Below are 18639 nucleotides of genomic sequence, written 5' to 3'. Positions count from 1 at the left end.
AATAAATTATAAAATATTATTGATTACAGTAACTGTCAATGTTATTTGCTTTGGGGCATTCAAAAAGATCTAAGAGTACAGATTAATAAAACAGACAATATTGCTGATACTGAATACCAGAAAATATCTTGCCCAGACCTTAAAGCAAGATTGGAGCAAGAGGTAAGAATGGAACACATATTTGAAGTTTTTCCAAAAAAAATGTTTTTAATGTTTAAAAAGCATAATATAGAAGAAAGAAGTAAACAGTCTATCTTGGAAGATCTACACAGATATTCTCCCTTTATAAATGATGAATAGCATTAAAGTATGCACTCAACAGATGCACTTTTCATTACTTATATGCTAGACACTGAGCTAGGAGTTGGAAATAATGATAGGTTGCAATACAGACACTTTATCCTTGTGGAGCTTACAATCTAATAATGAATGACTATTTGGAGATATAATTATTACTGATGAATACTCTATAAGTTTAGATGTTATTTCTTTAATAATGATCATAGAAGTTTGCATTATTTCTGTATGGAAAGACAGCACTCCTCTTTTCTCCCGTCTTCCTATCCCTCCCCAGTTCTAAGATCAATATGCACAAGCATGATTATCCATATATATCCATAAAGTTCTACCTTAGAGTATCACTAAAACTTATCTGTGAATTCCTCACTTCCCACCCCACCATGCAGTATGAGAGTCCAGTAAGTTCTCTGAAAATCTTCTGAGAACATTTTGAATCTTGATAGATATAGATGAAATACATGTTGGCCTCAGATATAATACATAGGCCGTCTAATCTTCATTGTTGTTTTAGATGCAGACCTCTCTGATATGAAGGACAGCAATGAACCTTATGACTATAAATTTGTGAAATGGATGACTAAAAATAAGGTAATGTTTATTTGCCTTTGAGATATTGTGATGTATTTTATGGTTAATTTATGAAGGAAACTTGCTGACATGTTTTGAACAATGTTAACTATAGTTTTGTTATATCATATTCCACTTATGGTTGTGTAGAGGATTTTTAAAACATTTTTCTTTTTGGAAGTTGTTGTGAATATTTAGAAGTATCTATTTGTTTTTAATGTTAATGTTTATCAGCCTAAAATTCATATTTGACATAGAAGTAGTTTTCCTATTTTATTTTTCTGTTTACTTTTCAGAAACTGTCAGCCATTCCAGTTTCCGCATTCTGTAACGCAGAGACCAAATTACAGTTTGAGAAGTTTGTGCGATTTTGCTTCATTAAAGTAAGTTCCCTGTTTTATTAAAAAACACATTTATGATGTTCATCCTTCTGATTTATAAAGCACCTTTTTTTTCTATTGCTAGGAATGATGTGTTCATATGTAGTTTTTTAATTTTGGCTTGCTGCCATGAAATTAACTGCCTACAAGGACAAAACTCAACACTTGAGCATTGAGTTTACTGTCTTACATGATCAGACTCCTTACTGTGTGACAATGCAATGTCCAGCATGCAATAAAAAATTACTAGACATGTGAAGCCATAAGGAAATGTGACTCTTAATAAAAAATATTAAAAAAAAAAAGCAGTCAGTAGAAACAAATTGCAAGGTGACCCAGATATAGGAATTAGCAGACAAGGATTTTAAAGCAGATGTTATAAGTATGCTCAAGAAATTAAAAGAGGGCACCTGGGTGTCAGTCGGTTAAGTATCTGACTCTTGATTTCAGCTCAGGTCATGATCTCCTCCCCTGTGAATGCGTGTGCTCTCTCTCAAAAATAATTAATTAATTAGTTAGCTAATTAATAATTTAATTAAAAAAAAATATGGTCATAATGAGTGAACAAATTAAGACTATAAAAAATCAAGTGGAAATTTAACAACTTTAAATTGTAATTTCTGGTATGAAAAATATATGGGGTTAACACAGAGAGGATTGAGGATGTCAGGAAAAAAATAACACACTTGAATTACAGATTCACAGAAACCATCCAGTCTGAAAAACAGAAGGAGCAATTATTTTTGAGAATCAGTGGAGCCTTAGGTCTATGAGACAGTATCAAGTGATAATATACACGTAATTGGAGTACCAAAAAGAATGTGGCGGAAAGAATATTTTTAGAAGTAATTTCCTTGTATTTGGTGAAAAGCAACTTAGAGATCTAAAAGCTCAGTGAATCACAAGGAGGATATAAAGAAAACCACACCTAGACACTTAAACTGCTAAAAACCAAGGGTAAGGTAAGATCTTGAAAAAAGCCAAAGAAAAACTATACCTCACATGCATATGAATTTAACAACTTCTCATCAGAAACAATGGAGACTAGAATACAATGAAATGAAATCCTGAAACTGCTGAAATAAAAAATGTATTAGCCCAGAACTCTTTTATCCAGGAAAATAGCCTTTAAAACTAAAAATGAAGTGTACATTCCTAACCAGTAAAAGCCGATTGAATTCCTTACCATCAGACCTGTACTAAAAAAATACCTGAATATATGTATTATTGCTATTTTTAAGGTGTTATTGCCACTGAAGACAGGCTTAATACATTCAAGAAACTCTTTTTACAAACACATTCGTCTATAAATCTAGTCAGAATGATGTAATCATTGTTTTCAATTTTAGAGACAATCTGTAGACAAACTATGGAAGACTTACTCAGAAGAGAATAAATTTTTTTTTTTTCAACGTTTATTTATTTTTGGGACAGAGAGAGACAGAGCATGAACGGGGGAGGGGCAGAGAGAGAGGGAGACACAGAATCGGAAACAAGCTCCAGGCTCTGAGCCATCAGCCCAGAGCCTGACGCGGGGCTCGAACTCACGGACCGTGAGATCGTGACCTGGCTGAAGTCGGACGCCCAACCGAATGTGCCACCCAGGCGCCCCAGAAAGCACAGGCAGGTGAGGGGCAGAGAGAAAGGGACAGAAGATCCAAAGTGGGCGCTATGCTGACAGCAGAGGAGCCCCACCCACATAGGGCTAGAACTCATGAACCACGAGATATGACCTGAGCCAAAGTCAGGTGCTTAACCAACTGAGCCACACAGGAGCCCCTTACTCAGAAGAGAATAAAAATGTTAACAACCTAATGTCAACATTTAATTGACTGAAGTGTAGAAGAAGGGTAAGGCCATTAATATTCTCATCTTACAGTGGATCTAGAAATAGAGGCATATTATTTGAAGTTATAAATAGAACTAAGAAAAGAGTAACAGAAGACTTCCTGTTTTAAAATCGTAAACACAGCCCTTCCCCATTCTCTGCTTGAAAGTTATTCAAAACAACTAGGAAAATGGAAAACAGATTCACAAATTCCCCAGTAAGTGAAGAAGAGTTGCCAAATCCAGTGATTTGGTAGAGGGAAGACACCTAGAAAGTCTCTTGTGTCTACATCTTCAAATTATAGACAGCCAGCAAGCAACCTGCTCATCAGAAGAATAGGACAATAAGTGCACTGGCAGAGGGAGCTTCTCCAGACTCATGAAAGGCAGAACAGAAACATACAGCTGTATCATCTAGAACCTATGTGGGGCAGGGCGGAAAGGAGATTCTAGTTGGGTTATAGATTTTCTCATTCACTGCTGTCATTTTTGCTAAAAGCCTTATTGGGGAAATGTAGAGGAAGATATATTAAATTCCAGGTAGCGACTTAAATTAGCTGGGAGGAAAAAAAAGTATCCTCCTCCCTCTCCACTGAAGTCCACATCAGTCATATTAAACTTCACTGTGAGCCAGGGAGAATTTCTCCTGTCTTCTAGTGTGGCTCTGGTTCCTCACTTACACTGAGCTGCAGATACATCTTCAAATCACAGAGTCAGTAGGTAGCATATTCATTACCCAGAACAATAGGAACCGTAGGTGTGCTAGCAGTGGGAGCTCACAAAGGTAATTCAATCAAAAATGAGTAATGAAAAGGAGTCCACTATGAATCTATAAGAAAATACTATAAGGAAAAAAGGGGAAAGGTACAAGGAAAAACAAGCATCGGAAAGAGAATATTCAACCAGAAGAATGTTGCTGTAGAACAAATAAAAATCAGTAGCTCAAATCCAAAACCTTTAAATAGATAATATAAGAAGATGAAATGGCAGTTTGTCAGAGCTCAGGTACAAAATTGAAGGAGAAAAGGTAATTGTAGTGGCATAGGAAACAGCACAGAGAACACTCAATACTTCTGTAAGATTATTAAGGATTGGGGAAAGTGAACAAGTAAGAGTGGAAAGGATCAAAGATTTTTAAAATATTGGAAAAATTATGGATGTGGAAGACAAATGAAATGTGTTGAATCCCGTGGGAGGTGGAAATAAATGAAACCTGAAAAGCATTTTATGGCTTTATTTCGAGAATGCTTTCTATTTAAAAACAAAACAAAACAAAACAAAACAAAACAAAAACAGACAAATCTAATACTTGAAAGGGAATGCCTTGTCTCAGGCAAAATTGTCCCAGAACAATTAACACTGAGATACATTGGACTTAAAAGATAAAGAAACAATCCTTTGGCATCTAAACAAAAAGACCCACCCCTTCTTGGGGGCAGGTAAGAGGATCATTGTGGACACACCTCCTTTACATCAACACTCAATATTGGAAGAGAGGGGAGCACCACCAAGAAGTCTCTAGGGAAAGTTAATGTAACTAACCCAACCTCTTGGAAAGGCTAAAAATAAAAGGATGGCAAAACATGCCAAGAAAATGGAAATTGAAAGAAAGCAGGTTAAATTTAAGGCAAAATAAGCCGAAAAGCAGCACTTCCCAATGGTTATGGGTAAAATTCTCAGCAGCTATCACATATATGAAGGGATGTCCCACTTTACTCATATTACAAGAAATGAAAATTAAAACTGTGACAAAATTTTACTTTATTTATTAGATTGGAAACAAGCAAACAACTAAAAAGTTCCATGAGACAATTGTATAGATTGAGAGTGGGGGTATAATTTGTAAAATCTCTTAACAGTCAGTTTGAATATTTCCATCCAAATGTAAATCCACATACTTCTTAACCCAGAAATTCTACTTCTAGGATTTTTTTTTCCTGTGGATTTACCTGCACATTTTGAATGACTTGTGCTTGAGGATTTTCCATATTTGTAACTCCCTTCTTTGAAAAAAACTTGGCTCTCATCACATAATCACTTCTTTACTCAGTCCCTCTGTATGAGCCACCTGCCTTTCCAGCCACCACTGCTGACAAGCACCCTTTACCCTACTCAGGCTTTGACCTGAGGCTTTGTACCAGGCTGCCACTGTCACCTACTGCAGGGTCTCCTTCACCCCTCATGGGCTCTGACACCCCATGCCCATCTACCTTGGCAGATGCCTGCCTCATCCTGTCCAGGTTCCAGCACCCTGCACAGAGCCACCCCTGTGATCCAGATGCTGGTTTACCCCGCTTGGACTCTGACGCCCTGTTCCAGTCAACACTGCTGCTGCCATCATCACCACCTCATGCCACCCACATTGGAAACCCTCCTCACTCCACTCTGGCTGCAACATCCTGCACCAGGCCGCCTCCATATATGAACACCTGCTTCACTCAGCCCCACCTAATGGCTTTTGCACTAAATCATTCTGTAGAGAGGGAAGAAGAAATAAAAGAAGTAGTGAAAGCAGAAGAGAAAAACAGGAGACTTGATTTTCACTATTTTCAATTTAATTTTATACCAAATTCTGGTATTACCTATTCAAAAGGCAAATGAATTTTATTAGTAATTATAACTATGAAACATTGATGGGAGTGGGCAGAGTAGTGTGGAAGAATGAATTTTTCCCCAGAGCAGAGAATGATGAATTTTGCCTGAAGTTGATAAATAAGGAAATAGAACCAAATGCATAATTCAGATCTTGAAGGTAACCGCTGGAACTAAAATGAGAAATTGCCATAAAAGGTTGTCTTGGAAGATGGTGGGTATAGTAGGAAGGAGTAGGGAGAGGAGGAGCAGATGAGTCTTACTCTGTGGAAGCTCTTCTGTACTCTCTGATTTGTTTCTGCAACTATATATTAATTTGATTGCTTTCCTTTTGTAGGTCTGCCTTTGCATTTTGAGTTTGAAAAATTCTCTTCACTTAGATCAGATATTCACTTAAATCTTCATTTAGTGCTATGATGTTTCATACTTTTTCTACTTTATCAAATCTGTCTTTATCTTAAAGTGAACAAATCATTAGAGTACTATCCAAAACTTAATGAATGGTGGCTGTAATTTGCTTAACTGGCCTATTTTCAATTCGGCAAATGCCAGCTAGTGGTAGTACCGTTCGCCGTGTGTCAGAAAGAAACATCTTCATGTTTGTAAATGTCATTATAGCAGAAGACAGACTTTGCAGATTTTAGTGCTTTTAGTTAACTAGTCTTTTCAGTAAACTTTTCTGAGCAGCAAGGAAAAATAATTTTTTTCGGGAATCTTAGTGTTGGATAAATAGATATCAATAAATACACAGATTTCTCAAATGAAGAGGATTTCTCCCATATGAATTCCTTTCCTAAAGACATTCCAATACCTCAACTGGAGATTGACTATCAGTCCTATAATCTCCCATGCTTATAAATGGACATCGTGAGGGGTGTCATGTCATGTTCAGAAGGGCGTGAGGTGAGAAGCAAGGAAGCAAACATAATAAATATCAATCCCATCAGCACATCCTTGAGTCTTGCTGCTGGCGTCAGTGTCATTTATGAGTCTGGGTCTCTGGCACTGCCAGTTGCTTGTGCTACGAAAATGGTTATAAATCATGAGAGGGTCCACACTGGTAGACATGGTTTGGGCTGGGATCAGGTTAAACCGTTTTCAATCTGATTTGCATTTATACAGTTTGGTGATGCTTTTTGGCCCCATGGCACTTAATTCTGTACATTTTTCAGTGTCAGGATAGTAGCAATGAACTGGCAGCCACTATCACAAAGCAGTATGACGTAGTGACTGGTGTCACACTTCTCCAGCTCCTCTAATATTGAATTCTTAGGAGGTTCATACACTTTTCCAGCCAGGCAGTAATGGGATATAACATTATAAATAATTGGCTTGTTTGATTTGCTGGCGGGCTGTTTAAAGAACTTGGAATCTGTGTACCACACAGTCAAGCAAGGGAAGATGCTACAAATGCCATTTCCCAGTTTCTGTCTGTGCTCCTCCCAGAGTTAAGGCTTAATACAGGAAAGGCTTCCAATGACTCATCTCCTGGGAAGACATGATCCCAGAATGAATGCTCTGGGGTTTGGCGCCGCAGAGGCCAAGGACAGCCTGGAGCCCAACTAGGCCTGGCTCAAGTTGTCCGGGATTGAGGAGCACTTGGTTTCCAAATCACTACATGACTCTTCTGATCCATTAACTTTGGCATATTTTTTATATTTAAATATTTAATTCATCTTGAATTTATTTGATATGTAATGATGATTATTTCATTAATTTACAGAAAGACAGTACACTGGATGCTGCTGAAGAAATCATTAAGGGATGGAATAGACAGAAGTCTTGATACGTGCAGACTGTTTCTACTAGATGACCGAATATGTAATTATTATTTAGTGCTGCCATCTGCTGGATATTGAAAAACAAATATTTCAGTACAAATGAAATTTGAAGAAAATTTTCCAAATGTTAACCCTACTGGGTTGTTTTGTTTGTTTTGTTTTTCAGTTGAAATGTATGGAAACACCTTCCATAACCATTTTATGAGAAGGAGTATAGCATTTGGCTTAAGAATTGTGAGAAGCTGGTTGGTGTTTAACCTCTCATTGCTTCAGTTTCCTTATCATAAAAGGGGAATAAAATATAGCACCTACTTTAGGATGCCTGGCTGGCTCGGTTGGTAGAGCATGCAACTCTTGATCTGGGGTCATGAGTTTGAGCCCCACGTTGGGCATGGAGCCTGTGCCAAAAAAACCCCAAAACAACAGCACTTATTTTAGATGAAGTTTGTGAGGATAAAATAGATTGATATATGTAAAGCCTCAATAAACACTCAACTAATGTTAGCCAGTTTCATGACTCCACCTTGTATAAAAACTCTTAGCCAGTTATACCCCCTCAACTCCATGTCCTTGCTTTATCTACCCACACGTAGTTCTCTCCCTTTCATTTACCAGTGGCTTTGAACTTTGCTCCCAATTTTGCTTCTCTGTCACAAATACTGCCATCATCTGGAGTAGCTTCAAGGTTCACAGGGATTGCCTAGGCCTTCAGCACTTTGACCTACTCACCTTTAGTGATGTTCACCTTCACTCCACACTCCAGCCACTTACCCTCTTGGGCACACCCTGAACCTTTCATCATTTAAAGCTGTGCCACCTTTGAGATAATGAGTTAGTCATCTCACACTGTAACCACCTATCCTAATAGTATTCTCTCTGTGTGTCTCATCTGCTCTTAAAATACCACTTTTTAAAACTCACTATAATTTTAAATCCACTATTTCTCAAAAAGAAAAAAAGGGTTTATGGCACTCTTCTAGCAGAATCACAATCAATCTACGAGAATAGATTTCTCATCTTCACTCTAGACCTGCTGAAAATAATTTCAGGATCTGGCCTTTCCAAGCTGATTTTTATACCCGCTGGATTTTGATAATCATTGCTGTAGTCCACGGAGCCTTTTATTCCTATTGGTTGGTCCCCTTATATCTTCCTCACCCACCTTAGATTTCATCATCTGTCACTTCAGCCAAGATACTTTTGCTGCCTTAAATAACTTGCCCATTGTTCTATCTCACCTATCCGGTCAAAAAACAAAAACAAAACCACCCTAAAACTCCACCTTGGGATTGAAGTTCCATGCTTACACCTGGGTTGCTGAGCACTGCTGTAGCAAAATGAACAATTATGCACACAGCAACAACCATGAATGCACATCATTGACCTTAACTAGATTTTATCCTTCCATGATACCTTAATGAGCTTTTTCTACCTTTTACCACAGTAGCAATTCCTAATACTCTCCCATTCTCCACAATAAAAATATCCAACCTCCTTTCTCTTCACACCTCAAAGCCAAACACTACCAGCGCACTGAAATCACAGCTAATAACCTCATCTCCCACTTCTGTGAAAAACAAAACAAAACAACATGTAAAAGCAGAAACTAACAGACGAGCACTCCTAACTGGGATCCTACCAAAAGGTCCATGACCTATCTGCATCAGCATTCATCCTTAATTCATTTCATCCAGGAGAGGTGAGGCAGATTGGGGAGGGTTGGTAGGAAGGCAAAACCAGGTCCAGTCATGCAGAAGGAAACCTAGGGCCTCAGGAGCCAACTACTGCATAGCAATATGAATCCCATGTGTAATTTTTAGCCTGTCCACTCTTGTAGGCTTGATACAGTTTCACTAGGGTTTAAATCTGCTCTTTGCAGACCTGGGCTTGTCCAGTGCTGATCCTACCATCTGTGCTCTGCATTCCATTTCTTCTCGCATTCTCACTTGGTTCTGTCCATTCTCTTGTATATTCAGCCTCTACTGGCTCCCTTCCTCAGCAGTGAGACATGTCCAAATTTCTCTCCTATTAGAAAGCTCCTTGGGGCGCCTGGGTGGCTCAGTCAGTTGGGCGTTGACTTTGGCTCAGGTCATGAAATCACGGTGTGTGGGTTCGAGCCCCGTGTCAGGCTCTGTGCTGACAGCTCAGAACCTGGAGCCTGCTTCAGATTCTGTGTCTCCCTCTCTCTCTGCCCCTCTCCCGTTCATGCTCTGTCTCTGTCTCAAAAATAAATAAATAAACATTAAAAAAAATTTTTTTTTAAAAAGAAAACTCCCTGATGCTATCTACTACCCTATTACCTCTTCCACTTCAGGGCAAAATTTCTTCCTTCCATCTTTCCTTCCTCCCTCTTCCCTTCCTTCCTTTTTTGTTCCTTTAACAAATACTCATTGGAAAAAACCCACCAAATCAAATATAAGAGTTCATTGAACTCATGCTATGTACCAGACACTATTATAGGCACTTACACTGAACACATAAACAAAAATCCCTGCCTTCCAGGGCTTTCCTTCTGGCGAGGTGTGTGAGAATAATTCATAAACATAATGAAATGTATTGAATGTTAAACTTTTTTATGTTATTAAGTTTTTTGTTTTAATTTCAGTATAGTTAACACACAAGCTATATTAGTTTCAGGTATACAAAATACTGATTCAACAATTTTATACATTACTCAGTGCTCATGATGATAAGTGTACTCTTTAATCCCTATTTCACCCATCCCCCCACTGACCTCCCCTCTGGTAACCATCAGTTTGTTCTCTATAGTTAAGAGTCTCTTAATTGGTTTGTCTCCTTTTTTCTTTCCTTTTGTTCATTTGTTCTGTTTCTTAAATTTCATATATGATGAAATCATATGGTATTTGTTTTTGACTTATTTCGCTTAGCATTATATTCTCTAGCTCCATCCATGTTGCAAATGGCAAGATTTCATTCTTTTTTATGGCTGAATAACACTCCATTGTATGTATATACCACATCTTTATCCACTCATCAATTGATGGATACTTGGGCTGCTTTCATAATTTGGCTATTGTAAATAATGCTGCAATAATTATATATCTGTTTGAATTAGTGTTTTTGTATTCTTTGGGTAAACACCCAGTAGTGTGATTTCTGGATTGTGGGGTAGTTCTGTTTTTAATTTTTTTGAGGAATCTCCATACTGTTTTCCACAGTGGCTGCACCAGTTTGCATTCCCACCAACAATGCACAGTTTCCTTTTGTTCCATATCCTCACCAACACTTGTTTCTTGTGTTTTACTTTAGCCATTCTAACAGATGTGAGGTGATATCTCAAATGTGGTTTTGATTTGCATTTCTCTGATAATGAGTGATGTTGAGCATCTTTTCATGTCTGTTGGCTATCTGTATGTCTTCTTTAGAAAAATGGCTGTATGTTTTCTGCCCATTTTTTAACTGGATTATCTGATTTTTGGATATTGAGTTTTATTTTAGACGAGTGCATGAGCGGGGGAAGGGCAGAGGCAGAGGAAGAGAGAGAGAATCTTAAGCAGGCTCCACACACAGCGTGGAGCCCAATGCCAGGCTTGATCACACAACCCTGTGATCATGACCTGAGCCAAAACCAAGAGTTGGACGCTTAACCAACCGAGTGACCCAGGCACCCCTGGGTGTTCAGTTTTATAAGTTCTTGATATATTTTAGATTCTAACTCTTACTAGATATGTCATTTGCAAACATCTCCCATTCAGGAGGTTCTTTTAGTTAGGTTGATCGTTTCCTTTGCTGTGCAGAACCTATTTTGATGTAATCTCAGTAGTTTATTTTTGCTTTTATCTCCCTTGTCTCAGGAGACCTATCTAGAAAAATGTTGCTATGGTCACTGTCAGAGAAATTACTCTCCGTGCTCTCTTCTAGGATTTTTTATGGTTTCAAGTCTCACATTTAGGTTATTTAATCCATCGTGAGTTTATTTTTGTGTATGGTATAAGTAAGTGGTCCAGTTTCATTCTTTTGCATATAGCTGTCCAGTTTTCCCAGCACCATTTGTTGAAGAAACTGTCTTTTTCCCATAGCATATTCTTGCCTTTTTTGTTGAAGATTAATTGGCCATATAATCATAGGTTTGTTTCTTGGCTTTCTATCCTGTTCCATTGATGTGTGTGTCTATTTTTGTGCCAGTACCATACTGTTTTGATTACTATAGTTCTGTAGTATAACTTGAAATCTGAAATTGCAATACCTCCAGCTTTGTTTTCCTATTTCAAGATTGTTTTGGCTTTTGAGGGTCTCTTGTGGTTCCATACAAATTTTAGGATTATTTGTTCCAGTACTGTGAAAAATGCTGTTGGTATTTTGATAGGGATTGCATTAAATCTGTAGATTGCCTTAGGTAGTATGGACATTTTAATGATATTTGTTCTTTCAATCCATGAGCATGGTATACCTTTCCGTTTGTTTGTGTCATCTTCAGTTTTTTTCATCAGTGTTTTGTAGTTTTCAGAGTAGAGGTCTTTTTCCTCCTTGTTTAAGTTTATTGCTAGATTTTTTTATCCTTTTTGGTGCAATTGCAAATGGGGTTGCTTTCTTAATTTCTCTTTCTGTTGTTTTATTATTAGTATAGAAATGCAGTGGATTTCTGTACATTGATTTTGTATCTTGTGATCTTACCGAATGTTAAACTTATATATGGAAATTGTTTGAAAAAAAGAGAAGCGGAGCAAGATAGAGGAGAATGAGAGTGTTATGAAGCAAATTGAGGTGTTAAACACTTAGCCAGGTAGGTCTCATGGAGGGAACATGGAGACAGACTTAGAGGAGGGGAGGGAGGGAACCTTGTGGAGATCTTGGGAAAGAATACTCTAGCCAGAAGGAATAGCCAGTACAAAGGCACTTTGACAGGAAGGTGTACTCAGCATGTTTGATGAGTACCAAGAGTCTGGTATGGCTGGATGTAATAAGCGAGGGACAAAGTAGCAAGTGTGAGGTCAGCGAAGTAACATAGTGTAAGGATAATGGTTTAATCCAGAGAATCAGGGTTCTATCTATACTTAATTTTTAACATGATAAAATAATGTGTACTGCAGCACTGTGAGACATAAGTGAAATTAGAAAACCTTATTTGTCTAATCCTAACCTGTGTAAATACCTATGTTTTCTTTGGAAACTTCTGAAGCATCTTTTTCAATGTTGTCTTTCTGAGCCACTTTTACTTTACTTTCCATCTGGGATTTAGGTGTTCTGCATCTTCAGAGCTACTTCCCTTCCTCTTCCCTTTTCTGACTGAAGGTAAACTGGATATTTCAGCTTTTTCCCATTTTTTTTCTTTTCCTTTGAGAGTGGCTTTTAGGGTTTAGTAATCTGTACTTCAGAGCCCTCAGATGTGGTCCTGGATCTTCTCATTTTACAGATGCTCCCCTTGCTTGTGCCCATTGGCTCTTTTTGATCTGGATATTGTCTTCCTTCTTCATTCTGCCTTTCTGCTTTTTCTTTTTTCTGTAACTTCTGTTCTTCTGTAACAATGCTATGATTAGTTTTTATTTCACTTCAACGACATCTACATGCATTTTAATGTTAAATAATGTGCCAACCACTATAAGGGCATGAATGAGCTTATTTTTTTATCGTCTCAGGAAATAAACCAGGTTTTCTTGGTGCTTCCTCTGGTAGGTTGTTCAGAAACTGAAATAACATCAGTAAAAAAAAAAAAAAAGTTGGTTACTATATAAAACACTTCAAATTTTCCTTGCTTTTCTTTATAAGTTCTGGATCTACCTCAATATTTTGCTGCTTGTTCTTTTGTTTCAAATTCCACAAAGGCAGATCCCTTTGGATTTCCAGTAGACTTATAATGTGGTAGACTTCTATAAAAAGACATGGCCACATTTTCCAGATACTCTTTCAATCCAGCTGTGATTTTGGGAAGTAACTCCTATATGTTTAACTTCTAAGTAAGAATTGCTTACATATTTACTTGGAATGTTAAAAAAAAAAAAAAAAAAAAAAAGAGTCCTCTTTCTTCCCTGAGCAACTGGAAGGATTGAGGTCAAGAAGGTTCCGGAGGAACAGATTTGGGGGAAGGTCAGGAGGTCAGTTGTGAACACATTGACTTTGAGATGCTTATTCCACTTTCAGATGGAGATGTTGGGTAAGCAGCTGGAGAGTCTGCTTGGAGTTTAGGGAAGAGGCTGGACATACACACATCTGAGAGGCTGTGGCATATTGATGGCATTTAGACTTGAGAGTGGAGAGGATCACCAAGTATGTCAGTATTAGCAACAAGAAGAAGACTGATAACTTAGCTCACGAGTTTTACAAAATTTTACTGCAGAGTGGAATAACTTCTGAAAGTTTTTTTCATTTGATGACTCCACTGTGACACACCCACACCACCTACCTTCAGCCCTCTGCAGTCTGGATTCCATACCCAATACTCTGGTAAGTTCTCTAAAGATCTCCATTCATGTTCTAGATTTGAAGGAAACATCTTAGTCCCATCTGGCTTTAGCTCTTAGTATTTACCACTGCAGACCACTCTGGCCGTCTTAACTCCTATCCTTTCTTGCTCCTGCAACATTGCACATCCATGAATAGCCTCCCACCTCCCTAGCTGCTCCTTCTCAGTCTTCTTTACCTGTTCCTTAAATACTGATATTTGACTTTCTCACTAACTTCATTTACTCTTTATGTGCTGGTGATGCCCAAATTGGTATCTCCAACCTAGTCCTTTCTGTTGAATTTCAGACCCATATACCCAACACCCCATTTGTCATCTTGTATGGATTTTTCACAGGCAAACCGTATACCCAGTCTGGTCTCCTCACCAATCCAGTTGCTCAAGTCAGCAAAAAAAGAAATCATTCTTAACTTTTCTCTTCACATCCCACTTCCTCTATGTATTATCCTAAATATCTCTTAAATCCATCACCTCTCTGCCCCCAACTGCCACCCCTCTAGTACAGGCCAATGTTATCTCAAGTAGATTACCAGTCAATTTCCTAACAGTTCTCCCTGACTTGCCCTTGGCAATCCATTATCCTTGTAGACCAAATGAGCTCTCTAAAATGCAAATGTGATCATGTCACATATATTAGGTAAGCATATGCATGTTACAAGTTACAGAAATTCTAGCCCATATGGGTTTAAATCAAATAAAAAGGAATTTTCTGTCTTAGCTGAACATCTTAGGAGTAGTCTAGTTTCAGTTACAGCTTGATCCAGGGCACAGATTATAATCTGTTACCAAGCTCTATCTTGCAATTCTGTCCTCTCTGAGTCAGCTTTATATTCAGGTTGCCACGTCCTGTGATAGCAAGTTGACTGTAGCAGTTTCTAAGTATCATATGGTCACATTAGCCAATCCAGCAAAAAAAAAAAGGGGGGGGGGTACTTTTTCTGAAACTCCAGCATTGGTCATACTGTGTCATATTTGTCCACCCCTGAGCTACATGCTGTGCCAAGAGGATTGGACGTCCTAAATACTCAGGCCAATCCAAGGTCAATTCAACACAAACTACATTGGTTGACACAAGGGACAGAATGAAGAAGAGGGGAAATGAATGAGCAACCATCTTAAGTGACTAAGAACTCTTTAATCACTCTGCACTTTTTAAAAAAATTTTTAAATGTTTATTTTTTGAAAGAGAGAAAGGGAGAGGGAGACACAATCCGAAGCAGGCTCCAGGCTCTGAGCTGTCAGCACAGGCCTGATGGCAGGGCTCAAACTCACAGACCACGAGATCATGACCTGAGCCAAAGTCGGACACTTAACCGAATGAGCCACCCAGGTGCCCCCACCCTTCATCACTCTTAACATAAGGGCTACTGTCCTCATCAGGGCCCTGCAATGCCCTGCATGATAATGGTCTCTTTCACCTCCCTAGCCTCATCTTTCCTGGTCATTTTTTCCAACTCACAGGTCTGGTAATGCTGAACTCTTTTCAATTTCTCCTTCTTCTCTTTTCTCCTTATCCTCCATGTCTTCCTCCTCCTTTTTCTTCTCCTCCACCTCCTCCTCCTGCTGCTGCTTCTGCTGCTGCTTCTGCTTCTGCTTCTTTTACCTTAGAGAGCGAGTGAGTGGGGGAGAGGAGCAGAGGGGGAGAGGGAGAAACTTAAGCAGGCTCCAGACTCAGTGCAGAGCCTGAAGCAGGGCTTGATCCCATGGTCCAGGGATCATGACCTGAGCTGAAATCAAGTCAGATGTTCAATCAACTGAGCCACCCAGGCGCCCCTCATTTTGATTTCTAAATGAGTTTTTTTTCTCTCTGATCATGAGAGGTTTTTTTTTTTTTTTAATGAGTTTTTTAAGCATACGTCATTTCCTGATGTTCATACTTAATTTAGGTGGTATAATGCTTAATTTTATGTGCCAACTTGGCTGGGCCATGGTTCCCAGATAGGTGATCAAACATTATTCTGGATGTTTCTATAAGGGTGGTTTTAAATGAGATTAACATTTAAATCAGTGGACCTTGAGTAAAGCAAATTGCCCTCCATGATATGGGTGGACTTTATCCAATCAGTTGTAGGCCTGAGAACAAAAGACTGACCTCCCCTGAGCAAGAGGGAATTCTGCCAGCAGACAGACTTCAGACCTGAACTGCAACATCATCTGTGTGGGTCTCCAGCCTGCAGACCCACCCTGCAGATTTTGGATTTGCCAGCATCCATAATCATGTGTGCCAATTAAAAAATAATAATAAATCTCTGTGTATATACACATGTCCGTTGGTTCTGTTTCTCTGGAGAATTCTGACTAACCCAGGTGGATTAGCAAAAATAAGAAAAGTTGTCTATGAATTCCCAAAGTTAGGTGAGAAGTCATTCAGTGATATCATACCATAGGATAGTAAGAGATGTGGACTTTGCACAGTGAGCAATGATGAATTTCAGCAGATTTTTATGGAAGAGAGGGAGGGAATATGGAAAACATTATGGTTTGGCTAACCAAAAGCCAATTATATTCTTATCCTTTGACCACTTCTATATAGAGACTAAAAAGCCAAAATTTCCCATTTCTCAGCTTCTCTTACAACTAATCAAAACTACCTGAGAAGAGCTTCCCTTTGTGGAAAAAGATAAAGGCAAAGTCATCCTTAGACTTTTTGTCTTTTCTGTGCTCTTCACCCTTCCACCTTCTTCCTGCCTTGAATGTAGAAGTAAGGTCTGGAGGCAACACCGCCATATTGCATTCATGCAGCAACTGGCATGAAAGTGAAGGTCTATGTGATCAGAAGGCTCCTGCTCCTGCAGGAAAAGATGATGAAGGCCTGAAGGATTAAGTATGAGAGAAAGGCAAATAATCACAAATCTTTGTCAAATTTGTGAATTTTTCCCCTCATTCTTATGATGAAAACAATTATATAACTACATAATTACCAAATATTTAAACCAAAAATTATTCCCAAATAAAGCAAGGCGTCTCCTCAGTCTCAGTTGGATAAACCCACGGGTGAAACAAAACAAAACAAAAACCTCAACCATGTTCTTGAGCCATGAGAATTTCATTTTATTGCTGCTCTGAGAATACATCTAATTACTCAATCATGCCAATTAAATAGGAAGTTCACCTGCTGACAAACAGCTATCTTGGGATATAGCAGAATAAATTCTAGAAATAATTGGATTTCCTAATCAATATTAACTTCATCATATTACACAGCTGCTACTTTCTTTTACATTTAGGTACAGCATTTTTTTCTTACAATATGTAAAACTTTTCATTTGTAGCAAAATCTCATGGTTAAAAAAGATGAATAATAATTTTGTCCTTTTGTCACTGAGTGTGGTTGCCCTGTCTGAAGCATTATTTTCACAAACTCTTATCCCTCTCATTAGTTAGCCTATAAAAGTATAAACATCCTGTTTTAGCTGAAACCTTACAACTGTATCTTCTAACACAACTCCATTACTCTACAACTGTGTAAATTTCTGAGGTGACTTATTATGACATCACTTTTGTAATTATTCTTGAAGCATCCTGCTGGCCAATACATGCATGAAAGTACAAAACTCATGAAAATAGTTCACCAGTTTTCTAAAATGTCTTCTCTCTGGAATGCCCTTCTCCTGGTAAGACCCTAGCCTGGGAAGTAACCATTTAAAATTTTTTTAATTTTTTAATTTTGTTTATTTATTTTGAGAGAGACCGAGAGAGAGCAAGAGAGAAAATCCCAAGCAGGCTCCATGCAGTCAGAGCCAAGCCCGACGCGGGGCTCAAACCCATGAACCGTGAGATCATGACCTGAGCCAAAATCGAGAGTCAGATGTTAAACTGAGCCACCCAGGTGCCCAGGAAGTAGCAGACCATTTTAAAAGAAAGTCAGCTCATGAAATTTCTCTGGTGAAAACCCCTCAAGGCCATTTCATCTCACCTCAGAGTAAAAACCAAAATCATTATTCTGACCTTCCAGCTCCTGCATGACCTGATCCTGCTCTTCTGTAATCTCATCTCCTACAAGTCTCCCCTTCCCTCGAGGCACTCCTTGAGAATCCCTGATCACAGGTGTAGCTCCAGATTAGATCTTTTTTTTTTTTTTTTTTTAATTTGGTATTTAAGTAATCTCTCCACCCAACATGGGCTCGAACTCATAATCTTGAGATCAAGAGTCGCATGCTCTGGGCCAGCCAGGTGCCCCCAGATCAGGTCCTTTGCACCTGAGGTTCCCTCTTCCTGGAATACTTACCCCCAGTGTTCACCTGGCTACCTCAGATCTTTATTTAAATGTCACTTCAGGGGAATTTATCTGACCCACCTTCAAAATTGTAAACCCTGCCTCCCTCCATCCCCTTTTCCTGACTTATTTTTCTCCTTGGCACTTAGCACCATGGAAGTTACAACATGTCTCTCTTATTTAATGTACCATCCATGTCCTCTCCTAATACCTATTCCATGAGACCAGGGATTTTAATGGTCTGTTCACTGCTGTATCTCCAGCACCTAAAGCAGAGTCTGGCATGTTGTAGGCACTCAACAAAAATTTGAATTTCTGCAGATGGAATTTGGCACTCAGAACAACATTGGTTCTTTGTTGTTGTTTTGTCTTTAACCACTGGCTCTCTCTTTAGCCCTTGTTCTTCTCTTATGAATGATTTTTGAAGTGCCAAAGATTGTTCCTAAAACTGCTGATATGATTAGCATGTCTCAGAGTCTTCTTCCTGACTCCCGAGTCATCTGTGCTGAGGGATCCAGCTAATCACTAATGGGATTCTGTCTGGTCTCTGGAAGC

The 18639-nt window shown here is 38.7% G+C and overlaps 1 protein-coding gene across 6 annotated transcripts in view; it reads left to right on the top strand.

The window, feature by feature from the left end:
• KYAT3 (kynurenine aminotransferase 3) overlaps window positions 1-16104 on the top strand; it is an 80954-nt gene extending 64850 nt beyond the window's left edge. For 4 of the 6 annotated variants that reach the window (XR_006206267.1, XR_006206269.1, XR_006206268.1 and 1 more), the window contains exons 12-16: window positions 812-888; window positions 1164-1250; window positions 7390-7487; window positions 13547-13849; window positions 15934-16104. Coding sequence is in view for 2 of the 6 variants with exons in the window: in XM_042952666.1 (XP_042808600.1) it covers window positions 812-888; window positions 1164-1250; window positions 7390-7452 (227 nt within the window). In the remaining 4 variants the exon portion in view is untranslated. Of the gene's footprint in view, window positions 1-811; window positions 889-1163; window positions 1251-7389; window positions 7952-13546; window positions 15072-15933 lie in introns of those variants that run through there. The other 2 variants (XM_042952666.1, XM_042952665.1) reach the window with 2 other exon arrangements.
• The last annotated feature ends 2535 nt before the right edge of the window (window positions 16105-18639 follow it).

The sequence above is a fragment of the Panthera leo genome, chromosome C1 (genome assembly GCF_018350215.1).
Source record: "Panthera leo isolate Ple1 chromosome C1, P.leo_Ple1_pat1.1, whole genome shotgun sequence".
NCBI classification, from domain to species: Eukaryota; Metazoa; Chordata; class Mammalia; order Carnivora; family Felidae; genus Panthera; species Panthera leo.
The sequence above is the reverse complement of the archived record's forward strand: the minus strand, read 5'-3'. Positions and strand labels throughout refer to the sequence as shown.